Source organism: Equus quagga, chromosome 6 (genome assembly GCF_021613505.1).
Source record: "Equus quagga isolate Etosha38 chromosome 6, UCLA_HA_Equagga_1.0, whole genome shotgun sequence".
In the NCBI taxonomy this organism is placed as follows: domain Eukaryota; kingdom Metazoa; phylum Chordata; class Mammalia; order Perissodactyla; family Equidae; genus Equus; species Equus quagga.
Window position 1 is genome coordinate 69911053 of NC_060272.1, and position 21377 is coordinate 69932429.

General features: G+C 43.3%; 1 protein-coding gene across 1 annotated transcript in view; it reads right to left on the reverse strand.

Moving 5' to 3' along the window:
* The window catches only part of KL (klotho), a 46519-nt gene extending 37913 nt beyond the window's left edge, over nucleotides 1–8606 (reverse strand). The window contains exon 1 of the mRNA XM_046665149.1: nucleotides 7732–8606. Coding sequence (XP_046521105.1) covers nucleotides 7732–8547 — 816 coding nt within the window. The 5' untranslated portion in view covers nucleotides 8548–8606. The remainder of the gene's footprint in view (nucleotides 1–7731) is intronic.
* Between the last annotated feature and the right edge of the window lie 12771 nt (nucleotides 8607–21377).

The following is a 21377-nucleotide window of genomic DNA, read 5'->3' on the forward strand; positions in this document are numbered from 1 at the left end:
TAAGAAAATATCTACGCCATGACTCGTGTTTGACTTCAGGTAATTTCAGGGAGAAGGAGCCTGAGCCAGAGGGAAAGCCCAGACCACCAATGCCCCACCTCTGCAGAGCCGGCAGAAAGGCCTGGCGTGGAGGAAAGGACGCAGGACACTGTGGGAGAACTCCGTCACTGACAGGGAAGGGGTTGGAGGGAGAGGATCATGTGATGGGGAATCCAAAGAGAAGGGGGAGTCATGGAGGAAGGAGGAGGAACAGCCCTAAAAGGCCTAGGCAGGGGCCTGAAGGCGACGTGTATTCTCTACCACCACCACCACCTCCGCCTCCACTGCGGCTTTGGAGCCATCCCGTGGACCCTTACCAAAAGTGCCTGTAAATACACCTTGGGAGTCAAGGGTCCCTATTCTCTTCACGGTACAGAGCCTAGAGACCGTGGGCCCCGTGTCCTCAGTCATCTACGCCCATCCACAGCCCCTTGTAAGGACGATGGGACAGAGGCAGGTGCCACAGACAACTCTGCTGACTCCCATGACCCACAGGGGAGATAGAAAAGTCAACTTTCCCATCTCCCTCTCCACCTTATCCTCAAGTGTCAGAAGATAAAGAGGCCTCTCAAGGGCTACACTTGCATTCCCAGAATTCAGCAATGTACCCGCCTGCCACACAGCAGGCTCCCAAGACAGGTGCCTTGGCCAAATGTCCAGCTCCCTCTAATTCTCCTTGGAGCAGACTTTAGCATGAGGGAGAAAATACATAGGAAGAACTTAGTGACCTTTGCAGATATCTGAAAAGCTGTCTCATCAAAAAGCAACTCGTTTTATTCTTTGAGATTTAGGAAGGCAGAGACAACCAGGGTAAAACCTGTACAGAGGCAGGTTTCCGTTCAATATAAAAGATAAAATGTCATTAAAAAAAACTTCAAAAAAAAAAAAGATAAAATGAAGTGGGCAGTGTGAGAGTAACTGAGCTCCTCTTGCTGCAAATAGTCAAGCAGGAGCTGGAGGCCCCCAGGAGGGTCACCACAAGGAGTCTGTCCTGAGAAGAAATTTAACCTGGGGCGTCCCAGTCCCTTCTAATTCTAACTTTCTAATTATCAAATAAAAGTGCACTTATAGACATGGAAATAATATTTGCTTAACCATTCTTTTTAAACTTAGTGTATATCACTGCTTTCAGTTTGAGTATTTGATCATACTATAATGATACTGGTTCATGGACGATGTTCCATACTTCAAACAATAATGTTATAAATAAAAAATCTATTCAGACTGGGGCCAGGAAAGTCCACTAAATATCTATCTTCAGTTTAGTCAATATATCAAATTAGCTCAGTCATAAACTTTAGCATATTTCTTTTATTTATTTATTTTTTTTTTTGAGGAAGATTAGCTAACATCTGCCGCCAATCCTCCTCTTTTTGCTGAGGAAGACTGGCCCTGAGCTAACATTCGTGCCCATCTTCCTTTACTTTATACGTGGGATGCCTACCACAGCATGGCTTGCCAAGCGGTGCCATGTCCACCCCCAGGGTCCGGACCAGCGAACCCCAGGCCACCAAAGCAGAATGTGCTAACTTAACCACTGCACCACCAGGCCAGCCCCCAGTATATTTCTTTTAAACATCAAGCTGGGTCCAGAAAAAGTACTTGGTAATATGTTTTATGTAAAATAGGTTATTTCACAAATGATATGAAAATCTTTGAAGTCATCGCAAAGACTTCATCCCACTGAATGCTACAGGTTGCAAATGAAGACAGGGAGGCAACAATTTCTAAAGCGTTTATCTAAGTCCTTTCTTCTAAACAGCTCAAGAGGACCATTTCTCAAGTACTTTTGCTTTTATTATTATTATTGACAAATATTCATATCTCACCTTTGTAGAACTCTTTACATTTTTCAAAATATGCTGACAGATATGATTTTGTTTTAGTGCTTGTAATATATCTAGGAGGTAGGCAGTGGGGCAGAGAGTGCTGGTTGTCCTGAATGATCTGTTCCCGCCTGATTTCAACATAATAGAATGATGCACTGAGCACACAGCTCTGCAGAGGACAATAATTCCCAGACTCCTCCCACCACATGACTGAGTTCTGCCAATGGGATGTGAGTGGGAGGGATGGGTGCAACCTCCAGGTCAGGCGCTAAGGAGACCACATCCTCCCTCTTGCCCTCGTTCCCTGTCCACTGGATGAAAATCTGGGAAGGTCATGGATCTATCTGGACAGGAATTTTTTCCCTGTTCTTCCTCACTCTTTAAAATTCCTTTCTAGACACTGTGTGAGAAAGCAGATTGTAAGTATTGAACTTACAAGAAAGGAAAAAGGATATATTCAAATAAGTAGAGATTATTTCACATCTACATTTATTCATTCATTAAAAATTGTATCGAATATTTCTTCTGTGACAAGGACTAACATAAGCGCTAAAACTTTAAAAATAAATATGATATATATTATGGGACCTCGAGTCACAAATGAGTAAATGATTCACTCTGCCTGTTGTTATCACAAAATGGGAGTATTTGAGTCAAGTCCTTGAGGGATAAATAAGAGTTTATCCCATGAGAAAAGGGAGAAGAGGCACAGTGATCCTTCAGATGAAGTTTGTACCCAGAATAGATCAAGATAGAGCATACGAAAGCAGATTATGCTCATCTGTTTAAGTATAGACTACAACTATAACTTTGTAGTTTCCTGAGAAGATGAGGATCTCAGAGGATTCAGTAATAGTACGTATTTTTACTCACCCACTCTTTATTTTTTATCCTCCCAATAGGCACGTATTCTATTCTCCACCTACACCTAAAATTTCCTTGATGCCTTAAAAAGATAACATTCATTGAAAGAAAGGCACCTTTTGTACAAATTAGTTGCAACAAAATTTTGGCTTAGAACAATAATATTGTTTGAAAAGTTAAGATATCTCAGAAGACTTCTACGTGCAAAAGCCACAACTAACTACATATTCATGTAACACAGTTGTGAGTCCATTCATTTCACACTCAAGAAATGCACACTGACATTATTTGAATGCTTAGTAGTCTGTATTTTCCCTTGTTTCTCCAACTCCAAATAACTGACATTGTTAAACACTGCTATGATTTTAAAATTATGTTATTACTTCTATTCTTAAATATTTTCTTGGACTTGACTGTAACCTTCAAAAACCACTGTGTTCAAAAAAGAGTGAGTCAAGCTCTTTGGGAGATATTTTAACTATTTCTGATTAAACACACTATTGAACTCAACAGTATTCTACAAAATACATTAAATTTCAACCAAGTTGATTATTCCATTCATGTACCAAATACATTTTAATGAGAGGAAAATTGGTAAAGTGCTTCCAAAAAGTACACAGCATACATAATTTGAGCATGTATCTAGTAGACAAATTGCCTCCACTATTACTTGGGGAATAAAAATTCACCCAGATAACAAAGCCACTTCCAATACCTGCTCCTAAAACCAGCCAGGACACTCCCCTCACCACTCATTCTGAAAACTTCTTCATATTGTGGCATAGTGACTATAGATAGTTTCTAATCGTTGGGAAATTTTTACAGTGGAGTCATAAATTTGACGAGGAACCTTAAATTTTTACTGAAAATGTCAGATTCTGCTCCATTATATTTACCGATCTTCCTATCTGCTTAGGATTTGGTACTCCCTGTCCCATTGGAAAGTGGCTAGAAAGGTGGACAAAGAGAGCAAATCCTAGGAGCATCAGTTTATAAAGGCAAAGTCAGGCCATTAAATAGCCAGAAGCTACTTACTAAGCACCTACCAAGGGCAAGGTGGCATTTTAGGACAGATGAAGTGAACATGGTTTCCTCACTTAAGGAATTGCCTGACTAAAATGATGAAAGGAGGCAAATGGTTAAATAAAAGGAAGAGTGTGGTAGGAGGCATCAGAGTGAAGCACTGTGGGAGTTCATGGAAGGAAGGGATGGCATTCAGGTGTGGGGCCAAAGGGAGCATGTGAGCTGCTTCTTGAAGATAAGATGGTATTTTAATACGTAGGGACTTTGTCTTGTTCACACACAATGATATCCTTGAGAATATCCATCATGGCACACTGCAGGGGGCAAGGGCAGGAACAAGGACATCAGCTAGGAAGCTATTCCAATTATCCAGGCAGAATCTGATGGGGGCTTGGGCCTGTAACTGTAGATAAAGGGAAAAGTAGTTGGATTCTGGATACATTTTGAAGGTAGGTAGAGCTGTAGGATTTGTTGATGGATGGAAAATAAGATGTGAGAGAAAGAGAGGAGCTAAGGTTTGGGACTCAGCTTCTGAAAGAGGAAAGTGGCCATGATGGAGATGGGAAAAACAAGCATTTTCTTTTGGATGTGTTAAATGTGACATGCCCATTGGACATCTAAGTGGAGAAGACAGTTGTCTATCCAAGTCTGAAGTCAGGGCAGAATTTCTGGCTAAAGACTCAAAATTTGGAGTCATCAGGATATAGGGAGTATTCAAAGAGATCACTTGGAGTGAATCTAGAGAAGGGCCCCAGGACAGAGCCCTGGGCACCACAACATTTAGAGGCAAGGTGGGGAGAAATACGCAAAGGGGACTAAGGAGGAATCACTAGCGAGCTGAGAAAAGAAGCAAGAGAGAGTGGGGTTCTGGAAGACAGGATGAGGAAGTGGGTCAAGAGAGAGTGGTGGCTGCACACAGATCAGCTAAGACATGAGCGCTGATGCTAACGTGTAGCCTGATCAATACCAGGCATGTCTGGACTATACATTAACACCCAAAGTAATATCTCCTAGCCCCACCTCTTTAAGTGAAAGAAGCTGTCTTTTTCCACAGGTTACCTGTACAAACATTTGCAAGACCCCTTGGGAGGCCCATGTGTATCTTCAACTTGGTCCTGGTCCTCTCAGAAACCCATGAGCAGAACACTCAAAGGTACCCCTGGGGAGGAATTCCCAACTACACGCCTCGATGCTAGTTTGTCAGGGGATATCAAGAACCATCTTTCTTTCAAGAGGCATGAAGGCACAGCAGTCAGTCCCTCTTCAAGTCAGAGAGAGAAGTATGTCCTCCTTCTGGGCTATGCTCACATGAGCCAAGCAGCCCGGGCTCCCAGAGCTACACAGAGAAATCCTTCTTCCAGTTCTGTCTCTGTCTCTATCCATCTCTCTCGCATGCTCTCTGTCTCTCACACACACACACACACACACAAACATACACACACGCTATTTTTGTCAAGGTTTACTTCAGTACCAGGAACCCACAAAAGAACATGGAGACCTCCATTCTGAGCAGAGACCCCATTATTTACCCTGCAGTTTATTTGGCCTGCCTCCTATCCTCCAGGCCATCAGACAACGATTCTTGAGTCTCTGGAGAGGGTCAAATTTCCAGTCTCTCCAGGAGCCCCCCTTAGCCCACCTGTAAATTAGTGGGAGCGCAAAATAGGGCTGGGACCGGGGGCGCCGGCCAGCTTTATCTTTCACCAGCATCAGATCCCCAAATGTGAAGGAATTTGCTAGCAGCTCAGTGGCCCCTGAACAGTAATATCTAAGCCCCCACTGAAATGTTCTATTACCAAAATGTTCTACTACCAAAATCTATAGATTATGTTTTATCTTTTCAAATAAGGTCAAAACTTCCCTATCTCCCACCCCCAACACATATAAACAAGAAAGAACACTGAAAACAGAATGAAAATATCTCATACGAAAAAGTAAGATATCGTCTTTGATAATGACAACTTATTTCTTCATAAGATACAAGATTGACTAAATACCAAATGAAAGAAATTTGAAAGCAAAATTAATATTTTACAGCAACTAGCATTTTGTTTGCAGCATCAGCAAAACCAAGGATCCACCTGCTACTAACTTCTTATGAATACAAAGTCCACTGCATTTCTGAGAAGGACAGTTAGTGTTTGGCAAGTCTTTTGTGTAAGGATACAAAAATGTAACTGAAAAGTTAATCAAAGGGCCAAGAGTGGGCACAAGAATCAAAAGCATGTTGATTATTTGAAATACCAGAGTACCAGAAAGGTCCTGCAGTCTCAATTCCTTATCTTATAAAGGAAATGATCATGTAAGTCTACACTATAATAACAACTGATGCCTTCTGTATACACACGGAGTCTATTACATGCACTGTAAAAAGAGAACTCGTATGATTTAAACCTAAAGTAGTCATTTTGCAGGAATAGTCTATTAGGTCCTCCAGCTGATCCACAAATCTCTTGTTTCTGGTATGAACCAAAATTTGCTTGTGTTTTCTTCAAAAGAGGGGCCAATTCTTCCCCTAGTTTTTCTGTCATCACCCATAACCAGGTGGCGTTTAGCATCCTTCGAGCCCTTAAAAGGATTGACAGACTGAAAAAGTTTATTACCCTTGCTCTAAAGTATCTTAATGAAAAGATATATATCAATATGAAATCACTAAAACCACAATATTTTTGTCAAACAAACCCAGCATTCTTTTATGATCTGTAGCAAACAAGTTTTGTGGCGCTAACATACAATCTAATTTAGCCATTATTACAACCTTGCCGGCAGCTCAGAGCACTAACTCATCTCAATAACCCAGTACTGTCCTGCCTCAATTATCTATGGGTTCAATTATAAGTGTGTAGAAGCAGTTTTTGCCTTGAATTTGTTCAAAATATGTGGTTTAATTCTAAATTTAAAAATAGGTCTTCCCATAGGGCCACAAATCACCAGAACACAGCACCAGAAGTTATACATTTAAACAGTTTCATGAAAATGTTTGCACATATACATAAAATATTCTCTCATGATACAAAACTCTGTACAAAGTGTATCAACAACTGACATCCTTATAAATGAACCCTCAAATCAATGGGATCCAATCTTGAACACTAAAGTAAAGGAGAAAAAGGAGGAAGGACTATTTGAGAGACAACTTTATCACAGACTATCAGTACTTCCTGCTGTCAAAATGTATTACGCCTGTTGCACAAGGGTGTTAAAATCAATTTTGGCAGTTAATAATCTCATCCCGAGGAATCCTTTCACTTGCAGAGGGCACTGTGGAAATACAGGTGTTGCAGGACACAATCTGTATCACCCTGTAGCTGTTTCTGTCTTCTTATGGCTAGTTTTGTCTAAGATTCTAGAGTCTTCGGACTCCTGACGATTAAGGAAGGTTGGTGAACACAATCCAGTACCCTGCCGCAGAAGGAGCTCCCAGAGAGTTTAAACCGGGGTCTCCAGAAGATGCGAGTTTGACACCTTCGCATTTGCCGCAGTGAGAACTTCTGCCACAGGCAAGACAGATCTTATTGAATTTACATTGAACTCATGACATCACCACAAACTCTAGCAGAGTAATGCTATTTGCTTGGCTTCTGAACAAACTTGTTTCTTTCATCCACCCTCCTCATTTCCCCATAGCTGCTACTGGTAAATTCTCCCCACCCTACCTCTAGGAATTCCTCTACACCCAGAGAAAGGAGCTCCCTTTTCCTACCCGAGAAACTGATTCCAATTTCTTTTTGACAAACAGGCTTCAAAGGCACTCACTGGCGCGCCCACTGCGAAATTTCCCTCCCATTTCCAACACCACGCCTTCCAAGGAGAGCCCAAGATGCTCAGTTCCCCCCCAGGGGCGAATCCTAGGTGACCTCAGAAACGGGGTCAAACGGTGCCTTGTCTGAGCTGGAGGCTCAGCGCCCCTCTTGCCCCTGGCGTCTCCAAAGGCCCTCTCCCCCGCGTGGCCCTCCGCCTGGCCTCTGGAACTCACCAGGAGGAGGTTGTGCGCCACCAAATACCCGAGCTGCGGGCTGCCCCGGACGCCAGGGGCCAGGCGCCCTGTGGCATAGCCGTGCCAGGCCACCACATAGGGGTTGTCGATGGTGATCCAGTACTTGACCTGGCCTCCGAAGTGGCGGAAGCAGAGTTCGGCGTAATCCCTGAAGTGGTCGGCCAGGGCACGGTTGGCCCAGCCGCCATAGGCGTCCTGCAGGCGCTGGGGCAGGTCCCAGTGGTACAGGGTGACCACGGGCTGCACGCCCAGCTCCCGCAGCCGCTCCAGCAGGCGCCGGTAGTAGCGCAGCCCCTCGCGGTTTGGGGCGCCCGCGCTGCCATTGGGGAGCACCCGCGCCCACGAGATGGAGAAGCGGTAGTGGGTGACCCCGAGCTCGCGCAGCCCCTCCGTGTCTCGGAAGACGTTGTTGTAGCCGTCGCTGGCCACGTCCCCGGTGGCAGGAGGGGACGGCGAGGGGGCGCCCGACGGCAGGCCGGACAGCGGGGGACCGCCTGGGGGCGCCGGGGGGTGGTGGGTGAACGTGTCCCAGATGGACGCGCCCTTGCCGTGCTGCCGCCAGCCGCCCTCCGTCTGGTAAGCGGCGCTGCCCACGGCCCAGAGGAAGCCGTCGGGGAAGGTGCCGTGGAGCAGGCCCGCGGCCTCGGGGGCCGGGGGGCGCGCGAAGCGGGCCCAGGTCTGCGCACCGTCGCCGGGCTCGGCGCGCAGGCGGCGGCCGCCCAGGGCCAGCAGCAGCAGCAGCGGCAGCGGCAGAGGAGGCGGCCGCGGGCGGCGTGGCGGGGCGCGGGCGGGCATGCTGCGCGGAGCTGGGCGCTGGGTCGCTGCGCGGCGCCCCTTTATGCCCGCGCCCCGCCGCGCCGCCCGCCCCGCGCCGCGCGCCCACCCCCGCTTCCCCGGCGGGCCCGGCTGACAATCATTACCTGCGAGCCCGCGCCTCCCCCGCCCTGCGATGGGGGGCGGGGGCGCCAAGGGCGAGCCGGTGCCCCGGGAGGGGGCGCGACCGCAGGCGAGGTGAAGCAGGCGCGGCTCCCGGACGTCGGAGAAAAGGCACCTGTTCCTCGCGGCTCCCAGGAGCGGCTAAGAATGTTTCGGCGACACAAGTTCTCTCCGCGCCGCCTTCGCTTTCCCTTCCGTGCGCCCTCCTGGAGGAAGCGCGGAGCCGGTGCGCGTCGAGGAGGGAAGGCGGCCGACCAACTTTCCCCGAGTTGGGGCGGATCTTTGCCGGCCCTCGCGGAGTCCACGGTCGGAAGCACCTGCTTTCTGTTTCCTCGCACTCGGAGACCGAGAAAAGCTTTAGACTGGCATTGCTACAGCCGATTAGGAATTGGCTGAACGCGTATTGGGAGGGCATGGTGGGGAGAGCTAAGTGGGAACTCGATGTTGCAAGAGAAGGACTCGTGGCGGACTTTCCCTTTAGGTCTCTGGTAAGGTGCTCGCGTGGAGAGCCGCCCCGCTCGCGCAGGGCTGCATGGCTCGTCCTCCAGCCCACAGTCTAGGAATACTTGAGGAAGACAAAGGAGATGTATGGGATGTGTTGAGACTGCTTTACTCTCCCTCTTACTGTTATCTTTCAACAGTTCAAAGCAGTGCTTGTTCTGTAATTAGATCTTGCAGAATCATTTGGTGAACTTCAAATGAGAGTTGTCGATTGTACTTCTAAAAAAAAAAAAAGAAACACCGAGGTTTCCACTTTAACTGGCGTTCACCTTTATTATCCTTTTGCATCTGTTTTATGAATAATCACATAGTTTAGCTTTCAGCAAGTAACTTATCTGTGCAAAGTTCTGCACGCGGCTGTGCTGCAACTGGAGGACCCTGGGTCCCACACGTGCCACCTGAGCCGGGAGGGGCTTAATCCAAACAACCACTCTCACCCCCCACGACAAAATAGAGTCATGACGTTTTTCCAGTTGCCAAAGGGCCCTTTTGCTGGAAGTTGTGGAGGCACAGCGTCCATTTGAATGTGATTGTGTAAGATTGGTGAATAACCGATGTACAATTGGTGGGGAGTGGAAGCCTGGGCTCCGCCTTTGTGGAGACAAGCTCTCCCAGCCACAAGATCCTTATCTACACCGTGTCTCCCTGCCGCCTCAGGGGCTGTGAAGCTCAAAAAATGTGCACAAAGCTACTTCAAACTTGGAAAGCGCAGATAAATGCGAGATCTTGCTAGCATGTTGACCTCCCTTCCCGGTGCAGTGTGCTTCAGTCCCGGCATGTTTTGAATGACTAAGATCCTCACAGAGGTACACCCGGTTCCCTCCAGTGATCATTTCTGCACTGTTTCATACAACTTTAAAATCAATAAAGTTTTAAATGTTGCAGATGAAGGTACCTTTATTAATTTCCTTAAAATGTAAGCACAACAAATTTATCCCAATATTTTATTAAGTATTGCCAACTCCAGCTAGCATATATTAGCATGATTAGTAAGATTAAGCCATCAGACTGGAACAAGACTTACTGCTATTTTGCTACATGTGGCATTTACATTTTTCAATAAATGTGGAATAACAAACAATGATACTTCAGCAATTAAAAAAATTACACCACACAACTGCACAGTCACACTGTCTTCCAGCTAAATTAAAAAGCTTCTATGTCTGCAAGCGGGATCATATTTCCCTGGTAGAGCTGAAGATTAGAGTGTTTGCTGCATTGTAGCTTGTTAAGTTTCAATTAGAAATGCTCCATGGGTCTCATGGAAAATAGCTTAGGCTAAGTATTCATGAATTGATGAATGGTCTCTTGGCTCAGGGCAGATTGCATCTATTGCTACTTTTATTTAACCAACTGTGAGAAAAAGAGAATTTTTTTTTTTTTTTTTTAGAGCAGTGATTAAAAAGAAGGGCCAAGTTGACTAATGGCTTCACATTTGAAGTTCATTTCTCTGAGGGCCCCGTAAAGCACATGTACCTCCTAAGTTGGACATCAAAGCTTTCAACATTTGCAGAGATGTTCCCCAGTGATAGTTAATTTAACCCAATGATAAAGACTACATGATAATTAAACTTTATTTCCAGAACTTGCTGTTTATCGAGGTTCTGTTCTTGGTTATTAAGTTCTGGATTCCTGAAGTGTGAATAACCCACTACTGCTTTTCATTTGTTCGGTTTCTTTGGGTGCTTATCTTTCACAGCCACCTCCAACAGCTAAAATGTGGGTTTCATTCAAAGCTTTTTTCTGCCACAAATAAGAGATTATTAGTTGCTGTGCTTTGAATATGAAGATGAAGTTATTGATGCACCAAAGGAATAGAAATTTTTTAAATTAATTTTTTTATTGAGGTAACATTGGTTTATAACATTACATAAATTTCAGGTGTACATCTTTATATGTCAATTTCTGTGTAGATTACATCGTGTTCACCACCCATAGCCTAATTGCCATCCATGACCATATGCATGTGCCCTTTTACTCATTTCATTCTCCCCTCTTCCCCTTCCCCTCTGATAACCACCAATCTAATCTCTATATCTATGTGTTGGCTTGTTGTTGTTGTTTTTATCTTCCACATATGAGTGAAATCATGCAGTATTTGGCTAGGAAAGGAAATTTTTTAATTTACTTACTGCCTTTTGTGGTGCGGTGATGTTCAACAACCTAAAGGTGGTCATCAAGCTGACCACCACCCACATTCCTTCCTCCAGTCCCTTCTCACCCTTTCTTCTCCTGTGTGCTCCTGGGACCACCAGAGCCCTCTGCTGCAGAGGGGGCACCAGAAGGAGGCTCACTGACTCACACAGGCCCAAAAAAAGCACCAACGTCACGCACGCTCAGCTCACCAGTCACAGACCTTCAGCCTCCGTGGAGAAGTATTCATATCATCAACAACAATTTCTCTGAGCAACAACCATGGGCAAGGCAACTGGGAGGTGCTCAACCGCAAAACATAAACAGCTCCTGCCCTCAAGACAGTCCTGTATTGGAGACACAGGATGAAGAAAGTTGTTAATAAGTTGTTTAGTTTATTATGTTGAGTGTTAAAATAACACACATGATACCTGTCAGAGAAATTCAGAGGAAGGAGAAATTACCCTATTTTGAGTTGGTTGGAAAAGTTTCACAGAGAAGATGTGGCAATAAGTGGTGTTTAAAGAGTAAAACATGCAAGGAGACCTGGAGATGAGGAAAATAGGGAAGTAAAACATGGAAGAAAAATGTGTTCACAGTGTATTTATGGTAAAAAGAGAAAAAAATGTCTATTTGTGCAGGGAAGTGGTGGACTGAAAAGGTTGGTAGGGGTCAGACCAGAAAGAATCTTCAATGAGTTTTATCATCACATCACATCAGAGCCTCTACCTTCATTTACTCATTCCACAAATATTTGCTCTGTGCTGAGCGCTAGTCTAGGCACTGGGAATGCAGTGGTTAACAAAATAGACCAACAACTTCTGTCCCCCTCTTAGACCACTCTCCACACTGTCTACTCTGATACAGCCACACTCGCCTCTGGTTGTCCTTGGAACAACCCAAACTGGCTCAGAACCTCAGGGCCTCTGACTGGCTGTTCACTGTCTCTGAGATACTCTTCACAGGACTACCTGCTTCTCCTTGGTCAGGTCTCAGAGCAAAAGCCACATCCTGAGTGCAGCCTTCTTTGACCTCTCCATCCAAATTAGTTACCCCAGTCACTCTCAAGGACATTGTCCTGTGTTATTTTCCTCACAGAGATTATGACCATCTCAAATTGTTTGTCTACTTGTTTATTTCCTTTATCCCCTGCTAGAATGTAAGCTCCCTGAGAAAAGACATCTGGTTTTTTCTTTGTAGTATCTATAGCACCTAGAATAATGCCTGCACATTGTAGGTGCTACACACATATTTGTGGAATGAATGAATGAGAACAAACCCTTTGCTAAGAGATGGCTGAAGCACATTGTCAAGAATTGGGAAGCCACATCCCGGCTTGCAAAAAGAGGCTGTGATTGATCAGTAATGTCTGCCCTGAACACAGGAAGAAGAAGTGGTCACAACAGCACCATATTTGACATCCCGCATTTGTACTATGGCCCAAGCCTATTCTACTAAAATCTCAGGTAGGTCTGATGATACAACAAGAAATAGAACAGAAAACCATGTCACTGCGGAATAGTTTAAGTGCCAACACATCCCACTTCTCCTGGTACACCTCTGACAAGCCCAAAAGAGATTGAAAAGGCAGTGACACTAGGGTTCTCAGTTTCCCTGACCTAGCAAATTCCTCATTCCACTGAGGTTTTCAGAGCCACTAAATATCAGGTGTGCCTTCATGAAGAACTAGGAAGGCAACAAGGAGGCATTCTCACCCACTGGTACCCTTGTTGTGCTCATTTGTCAGCGAAACAAAAGTGAATCTGATTTATAATCCGAGAGCTGAACTTCAAATCTGTAAGGGCCTTTGTGGTCCAGCCCAACTCAGGAGCCACTGGAAATTTTTAAGTAGTAGAGTTACAAGGGCAAACAGCAAGATGCCTCCACTTATTTTAAGAGAGGGGCCATCTTAATCAACCAATCGATTGGTCTGGCAGTAACACAAGCTAAGGGGAAGATACTGGAACCTGGAAGATCACTTTGAAAGCAACTACAGTAACCTGGATGATGAGTTAAGGAAGGCTTATGCTTAGCATGGTGAAATGCAAAGAAAAAGAAGGGAAAGATGTGAAGCAATGCAGGAGAAGACTGATGGTATATGGGAGGTAAGTGAGAGGGAACACCGATGATTTAAACGTTTGAGCTTAAAGTAAAAATATACCCCTATGGATATTCCTAAGTACGTCAGGAAGTCTAATTAGTTTTTGATGAAAGATGAATTTAGTACTAAGTATGTTGAATTTGAAGTGGGAGTCAAAGATGTAGTGAGAATTTTAAGCAAATAATTGGAGATATCGTTTGGAACTTGAGAAGGCAGTTACAGACTGGAGATTTCCAGAAATTTTGATGCCAAGATAGTGGACAAGATGAGGGTATTCAAAAAGAAACAACTAAAAGACAAGGGCTGAGCCGTATCTCCATCTAAGGGGGTGGGGAGGATGAAGTAAGGAGAGAGGAAAAAAAAAAGGACCCACAGGGAGTGCCAGAAATCCCAGGATAACATGTTTTTCAAGCTAAGAAGATGAGCATTTCAAAAAGGGCAGATGATCAAACTTGTTGAGGAAAGACAACTGATCTAGAAATTAGATCATTTGGTGGCTGTGGAGACAGATTTTTTTTTAAGTTGTAATAGGGGCTTAAGCCAGATTACAATGTAAGGCGTGAATGACAGTATGTGGGAGGTGAGAAAATAGAAGCCACAGGTAGATACTCTTCTGAGAAGTTAGCCAGTGGGAAGAATGAGAAAGGATGGTTACTTGAGGGGTTAACACAGTTCAGAGAAAATGTTTCAAGATGAGGAACACTGCCTGTATTCGTACACAGAGTAGGAAGGGTTAAGGAAAAGGGAAATTGGGAGTTTTGGAGAAAAGCTGAAGCAAACATACAGCACCAGCTGTGATCTAAAGTAGCTGATTGTAGACCTTAAGGGCGAAATCTATTAACCACAGAGACAGTACGAAGACCAGAAAAACAAGAGTATGTGTCTGTAATGATGGAGAAGGGAGCATAAGCAAGTGCATCAGCAAGATGGACAAAAAGTTACTAAAAAGATGACAAAAGGGAGCTCCATAAAGTCTTCAAGACAATGGCAAATGGGTTCCCAGGAAGCTGCAGTGCTGCAGAGTTCACTGGACCTTAGGTAGACCGTGGAGACACTAGATTGGGCTCTGGAGGCTTCTGCAGCCTATGGAAAGTGACCAGCCCTGGATGGTTTCATCCCTTCTGAGTGGAGCAGGGAGTCCAAGGGCTTGGCTCCTGCACCCACCCCTCCCCCGCCATGTCCTCCTAAGTAACACTGCTGCCTCCATAGCCTGGAACTGATTTGCACACCAACTAAACATGTCCTGACACAAGGCTCAGGTCCAGAAGCAGGGAGCATGACGTCAGGGGCTTAGGACATTGAGTTGCTAGAGTCAAGATGCCTCTATTCTCTTTTTCTCTCAAAACTACCTCAATTCAACAAGGAGAATAAGAGACATATCTATTTTCAAGGAAATTGAGCAAGATTAGTATATGGAAAGGAAATGAAGATGAACAACTGGTGAGTTAGCTGAGACAGAGATGCGTGAGAAGGAAGATGACTTACCTGGCATCACTCCCAGAAGGCTCAAAATCTAAGAGATGAGGACGGAGAGAGTCAGCTGGAGGCCTGAAAACAGAAGCAGTTAGATCTCAATTTCCCACCATAAGTACAATCTAGCACTACCCATTCCCTAGCTCCACAGGGAATGTATTCTTTCTGGAGAAATGGATTCAAAGAGGCTACAGCCTTGGGGAGAGCATATATGGAGAAGAGCATGGGTGACGCATGGACTTGAAACTAGAAGAGTGAATCAAATTCTGCATAGTAAGCAGTGGGACCCTCAAGTCTTCTCCAGGCTAGCTCCAGGATTCCACTGGAGCACCTGGCAGTAAATCTCCATCTGTCACAGCCCTGCCTGTGCACATAAAGCTTCCAGACAGCTTTTTAGTGACTCATTTTTAAATATAAAGGAACAGCCAAGAAGCACCAGATATGTGAAGGAAACCTCCTCATGAAAGAGTACAAAAATTGTAATTAATATTTTCAAGAGAAGGTATTGCATCTATGATACAAGAACAGGATAAGAATAGAAATAGGAACAATAGCCAAAAAAGAAATTAAGAATATGATAAGAAATAAAAATAAAATTTTAATATTGCAAAATAAGAAAATTTCTCAGAAACTAGTACAAAAAATAAAGCACTAGAAAATAGGAGAGAATAGTTAAGGACATTTCAGGATCTCAAACATCCAACTTATACAAGTTCAAAGGAGAGAACAAAGAAAACATAAAATGTCTCAAATTGAAGGACATAAGTTTTCAGTTAAGTGGGTCCAAGCAGCACAATCGAGAAACAAGACCTAAAGTAAGGCACACCATTGTGGAATTTCAGAATCCCAAAGATAAAGATAAGATTCTAAAGATTCCAGAAGGAAAAAAAACAAGAACCAAAGTTGCAGTGGGTTTCTCAAAAGTAACATTGAAAGTTAGAGAACAACGGAGCCATGCCTTCAATGTTCTAAGGGAAAATTATTAGAATTATTAGAATTCTGTACCCTCCAAACTAGTAATCAAGTGCAATAGTAGAACAGACATTAAAGATCTTTAAAAAGTTGCTTTCCATACACATTTTTTCCGAAACTATAAAAATATGTGCTCCACTAAAATAAGGAAGTAAATCAAAAAAAGAGAAAACATGGGTTGCATGAAACAGAGGGTGGAGGCAGGAGAAATACAAAGGAAAGTCATAGGATTGTAGCAAAAGAAACCTCAGGATGCAACCAATTTAGAGCATAAGCATTCCAGATGGGAGCTGAATTGAGGGCTTCAAGAGGTATTACTCCAGGAAACAAACAAACAGAAGAGGTATATAGCTGATAAACTTTGTTAAGAGAGATTTACAAGTTTTGGGAGTGAATAAGAAAACTTAGCCAGAGATTTGAAGTAAAAAATTTCATGTTTCTGGTCTGACGTACAGAGCTTGGAAGTCCTCACTTCCCTCCTCACAACAAGAAAGCAAATTGAACAGACTAAAAATCAACAACTCTTCTTAGATCCATCCAAGAAGTGAGGTAATAGGGCAGACTGCAGCCCCCAAAACTGGAAAGACAGAGCAATACAGAGAATCACAGCCTACCAGGAGCAGAAGCCCATGTGGAGCCAATACCAGCAAGAAAACTTTAAACTGTAATTGACAGATTGCTGGAGATTCAGTGTGGACAAGCCTGAACGTTAAAAAATCTGAGGCGGCCCAGCCTTAGGGAGCCCCTACACTTTTGTGAATTTTACGTCCATGAGCCCTACCAGACTCTTATTATGAAGACGGAAGAAAAATCCCCTCATGTTCTCTGCAGTAGAAGGCAAAATGTAACCATTCTGAAATATGCCTATAGCTCTCCGTTCTTCTTAATAAGGCCTGCCCTCAAGGGAACCTGTTTTATCAGAGTCTAACAAACTGGGGTTTTACCAAAGCCTACCCAACCTGGGGGGCAGGAAATACCCAACTCCAGCTCCCACTAGACTTTGACGTGGACAAAGAGAAATGCATCATCAGGTTCACTGGTAGACTGAGACCCAATCACAGCACTACAGAATGATCCCCCTTCACCCAGGCCCTACCACCACATCAATAGGTCTCCTGTATAATAATGGGGAATTACAGCTAAAAGAACTGCAAGCCGGAGACCCTATTTAAGAAGAGGTCTCCAGGGAAACCCAAAGACAATAGGAGAGACAAAAAACAAGGACATTAGAGGAAATTTTAGCCTCTGATACCACAGCAACAACAAGCCGTAAACACAGCCTGCCTCCTAGCCCAGAGAGACAGAAAACTTCACAATAAAGGCCTATTTACCTCAGTTTTTTTTACCCAATACATCATGTCCAGCTTTCAACAAAAATTACAAGGCGTACTAAAAGGAAAAAAAAACACCATTGAAAGAGACAAAGCAAGCAACAGAATTAAACTCAACGAAAGAAAAAAATGAGGAATTTGTTTCTCCAGGGGAAAAAATGTTGTATGATAAAAGAAATGTTATCATAGTACACTACTTGGCTCAGCTGTGAATGAACTTTATATATTTGCACTTAATATGAATGTAATAGAGAATCGTGATTATAACTATATTGGGTGATTATATGAATGACTCAAGAGAAAGTGGTACATGCATATTATTTTAAAAAGTGGAGGTGAAATACCAAGAAGAAACAGCTAAAAAAAATTGAAAGGGGCAAAACCAGGGGATTGATGATATTTGAAGAAAACCTTTCAACATTATTTGACTTTTTAACTTGTGTGCAAATTAATGTCAATAAATTTTGGTCCAAAGTGAAGAAGGATTATATCTTCTTGAGAGGAGAAAGAAGAGAGGCAGGTAAAGCTATAGAGAGATTCTGAGGCAGAGATGAAGGTGTAGACAACTATATTTTGAGGTGAGAGGCTGATAGGGGAGACAGTCAGGGGAATGACAAGAAACTTAAAACTAGTGGTTTGTATTTTCTAGTAGAATAGAAGGTTAGGTCAACTGCTGTGAGTGAGCAAGCTGGGTGAGTATGAAAAAGAGTAAAAGAGACATTATCGTGAATTTCCTGAGTAGTCAACAAAAGATGATTGAAATATCACTGAACAGCAGGATTGAAGTTACACAGCATGCATTTTAAAAGTAACTATCTATATACCACATTTATCTCAAATCCTTGATGAAGTATTTCAGGTTGTCTATCTGCCTATCTTTAAAATATACAATTTTGTGACCTATTTCTCACTGAGATAACAAGACAGCTATGCTTCTCATATAATACAAAACCAAGCATGCTGTTTCTTTGAATATGGCCTGTCTCTTTGGTTGATTAGGACCAAGGTCAACAGTTCAGAGTTTGGATGGCCCAATTCTGGTCTGTCCAACTCACTCTCACAGATTGCCACCTTCCTCCTCGGCACAGGCTTGAAATTGGTGTCCTGAGTCATCAGGGGCGTTGGTTGAAGTAGAAAGTGAATTCATTAGTTTCACCAGCATAGAAGAATGACACAAAATGCATCACTCTGTCAGTGGGACTAATAAAACTTGGGTAGAGGGTCTGAGCCCTTGACCAAGTGACAGCAGATTGCCTACAAATCCTCATCCCAAGGGTATTGATGTTGTACCCACACTGTCTTGGCCATCTCTTTCTAAACAGGAATCCTGAAAGTCTTATCTTTTCAACAGGGCCTCCTGTTGGCCCTGGTGTTTTGATCTTTCTAGCTTGCTTTCTACAGCATAAATACCATGATTCTAACTTGGCTCTTCTTCCTCTTGTTTACTATCCCCATCTCCTAGTCCTTGGCCCTCTGTTCATCTCTCTCCTGACACCCTTCTTCTGAGAGATCAACTACTCCCTCATTTTAATTGTGAGAGCGATTCACAAATTTAAATCTTGCTGCCTGACCTCATACCTGTCCTTCCACTTCACACCTTCCATGCCTGCCCAGCATGTCAACCAGGAAATTTCAAGCCTCCATCTCAAATTCAATGTGTTTCAATTGGCAAAGCACACAAACAAGGAATTAACATGAGAGCAAATCAGATACAATACAGGCATGAAAAATATTCAACATCATTTGTGATAGAAATGTAAATTGTGCAAAATAGTCAAGAAAATTGTGAAAGGAGGAATAAGGGAAGAATTTACACGAATACAATCAAAGCAATATATTATTGAAATAGGAACAGTGAAAAAATAGTAAAACATACTAGAATGTATAAAACAGCTCTGGAGAGAGAGAGAGAAATTTAATGTAAGCTAAAATGTGGGGAAAGAATGATTTTTTTTTTTAAGACTGGGGAAAATGTCCATTCATTTGGAAAAAAAAGTTAGATTCCAAATTTACACTGTACTAACAAAATAGTCCTAATGGATTAAATAGCAAAGGGAAAAACTTATCAAAAGTATTAGAAAAATATAGACTATTTTTATCATCTTGTGGTGACGAAAGCCTTTCCCAGCATGAAGCAAAACCCAGATAACAAAGAAAAAAACTGACAACATTAACTGTGTGATTAAAGACACTATTAATAGAGACAAGTGACAGATCTAGGAGAAAATATTTGCAAAGAGTTAACAGCTACAATCTATAAAGAGTTCCTGTAAATAAACAAATAAAGACAACCCACTCATTGTAAAAATCATCGAAGGATATGAGCAGACAAGTCACGCAGGAAAAAAATCAAAATGTCCGATACACGTAAGCAAACAAGAACTACCGAACAGACAAAGAAAATTTTTAAAAGAGGCACCATTTTTCACCTAAAAATGGGAAAAAATTAACATTGAGTGTTAGAGTACAAGAAAGTGTGCATTTATATTCTGATGAAAATGTAAATCTGACAACTTTGGAGGTGGAAAATTGGTAATTATCTATAAAAAACACATGTTCCAGAAATTCCACTTCAAGGACTCTACCCCACAGCAATTGTAGCAACAAATGCATAAAAATATATATGCCCAAATGCCCAGGGTGACGCTGTTATAGCAGACAACAGGGAAATCCCCAATGCCCATCAATGGGGGAAATTACATAAATTATTTTACAAATTTAGATGTTTTAAAAACATCTCCTATTTGAAGATATGTCAAATGCTTACCTCTGAGGCATGGAATTGGAAGAGGGAACTTTTTCCGTTTTTTTTTACTTTATAATTACTTTGTTCCCATCCCTTACCTCTGAGGAGAAAAAAAGAAAACAAAGAGATTTAAAAAAAGGAAAAACAGAGGCTAAAGAATCACATTAGGCTTAACTCTGTTTTGCAGTACCAGCAGGCGCAGTGGTCAACGAAGACTGATGCTGTACGAACGAAAGCAATCACTGTTCTCCCTCACTCTTCTCCCTCTTTTCTTTCCAGTTCTATTTATCTCACAAAGAAAAGATACAGGATAATATGAGAACTCATGTTCTTATGAAGACAACATCAAAAAAGAAAGAACAGAGGGTTGAGAAGTGGATGCAAATGACAGAGAAGGAGCAGCCAAGGAAGGAAGGAAGGAAGGAAGGGAGAAAGAAGCCAGGTCTCAGTGATCATTTCCGGTGGGCATCTGGTCCCTCTTGGTGAGGCCAACACCCAGCAGTTGGTGGCCACCAGAGTGGGAGTGGTTTCCTGTTCCTGGATGCTCAGCCTCTATTAAGTTTTGAAAAGCATCCCAACTGTTGTATGAGTGACAATATCCTTTAATAAACAAATCGCTTTTCAGCTTGAGCCAGCCAGAAGGGGGTTCCGTCATTTGTTGCTGACAGTGACCAATGTACTAATCATGGCTTAAGGCAGCCTGGGGTTCCCCCCAATCAAAAACGGAATCTTAGACTTGGGAGAAACCTCAGGGGTCATAGGATCTAAACTCTCACCCATGTAGGAGTCTTCTCTAACCCTCTCAGTCCTCTGCCTAAACATCTCCTGTGATAGGGAAATCGCTACCTGGTAAAGACATTTACAACAAGCCAAGTATTATTCCTTCCACAGAATCTGCCTTGTTGTACTTTTTACCAAAGGGTATTAGTTCTGTCCCCAGGAGCCAGGAGCATTCCTTGTGGTTTGGAGGAAGTGCGTGTAACTCTCTCACTCTGATCTGTGCTCATGTGACATTTTATCCACAGTGAGATTCTCAAGGGTAAACATGGTGCCCTCATGCCTTGCAGAATGCTTGGTAAACATTGGTGGAATGAATGAACAAATGAATGGCAGTTTACAACTCCACTAAGGTGCCGTAGTGACTACAATATGATTGAGCTTATGATCAATCGTTCTTATAAAATCCATTCCTCCAATTCCCCGCCTCCAACTTATGGTCACTGAATACCAACACTCAGCCCTGCTCCCCACAGTGGGAGGAAGGGAGAGGCCTGCCCAGCACCCTTTCTGGAAGCATGGCCTGGGGATGGTCTTAGAGGAAATTAACGGTAAGTGCTGAGAGGGCAAAATTGTGGCACAGACTGGAAGATATTTTGAGAACTGAAAGGGCTGAAAAGCAGATATAAGGAGTGAAGTGGGAGCTATTACCAGC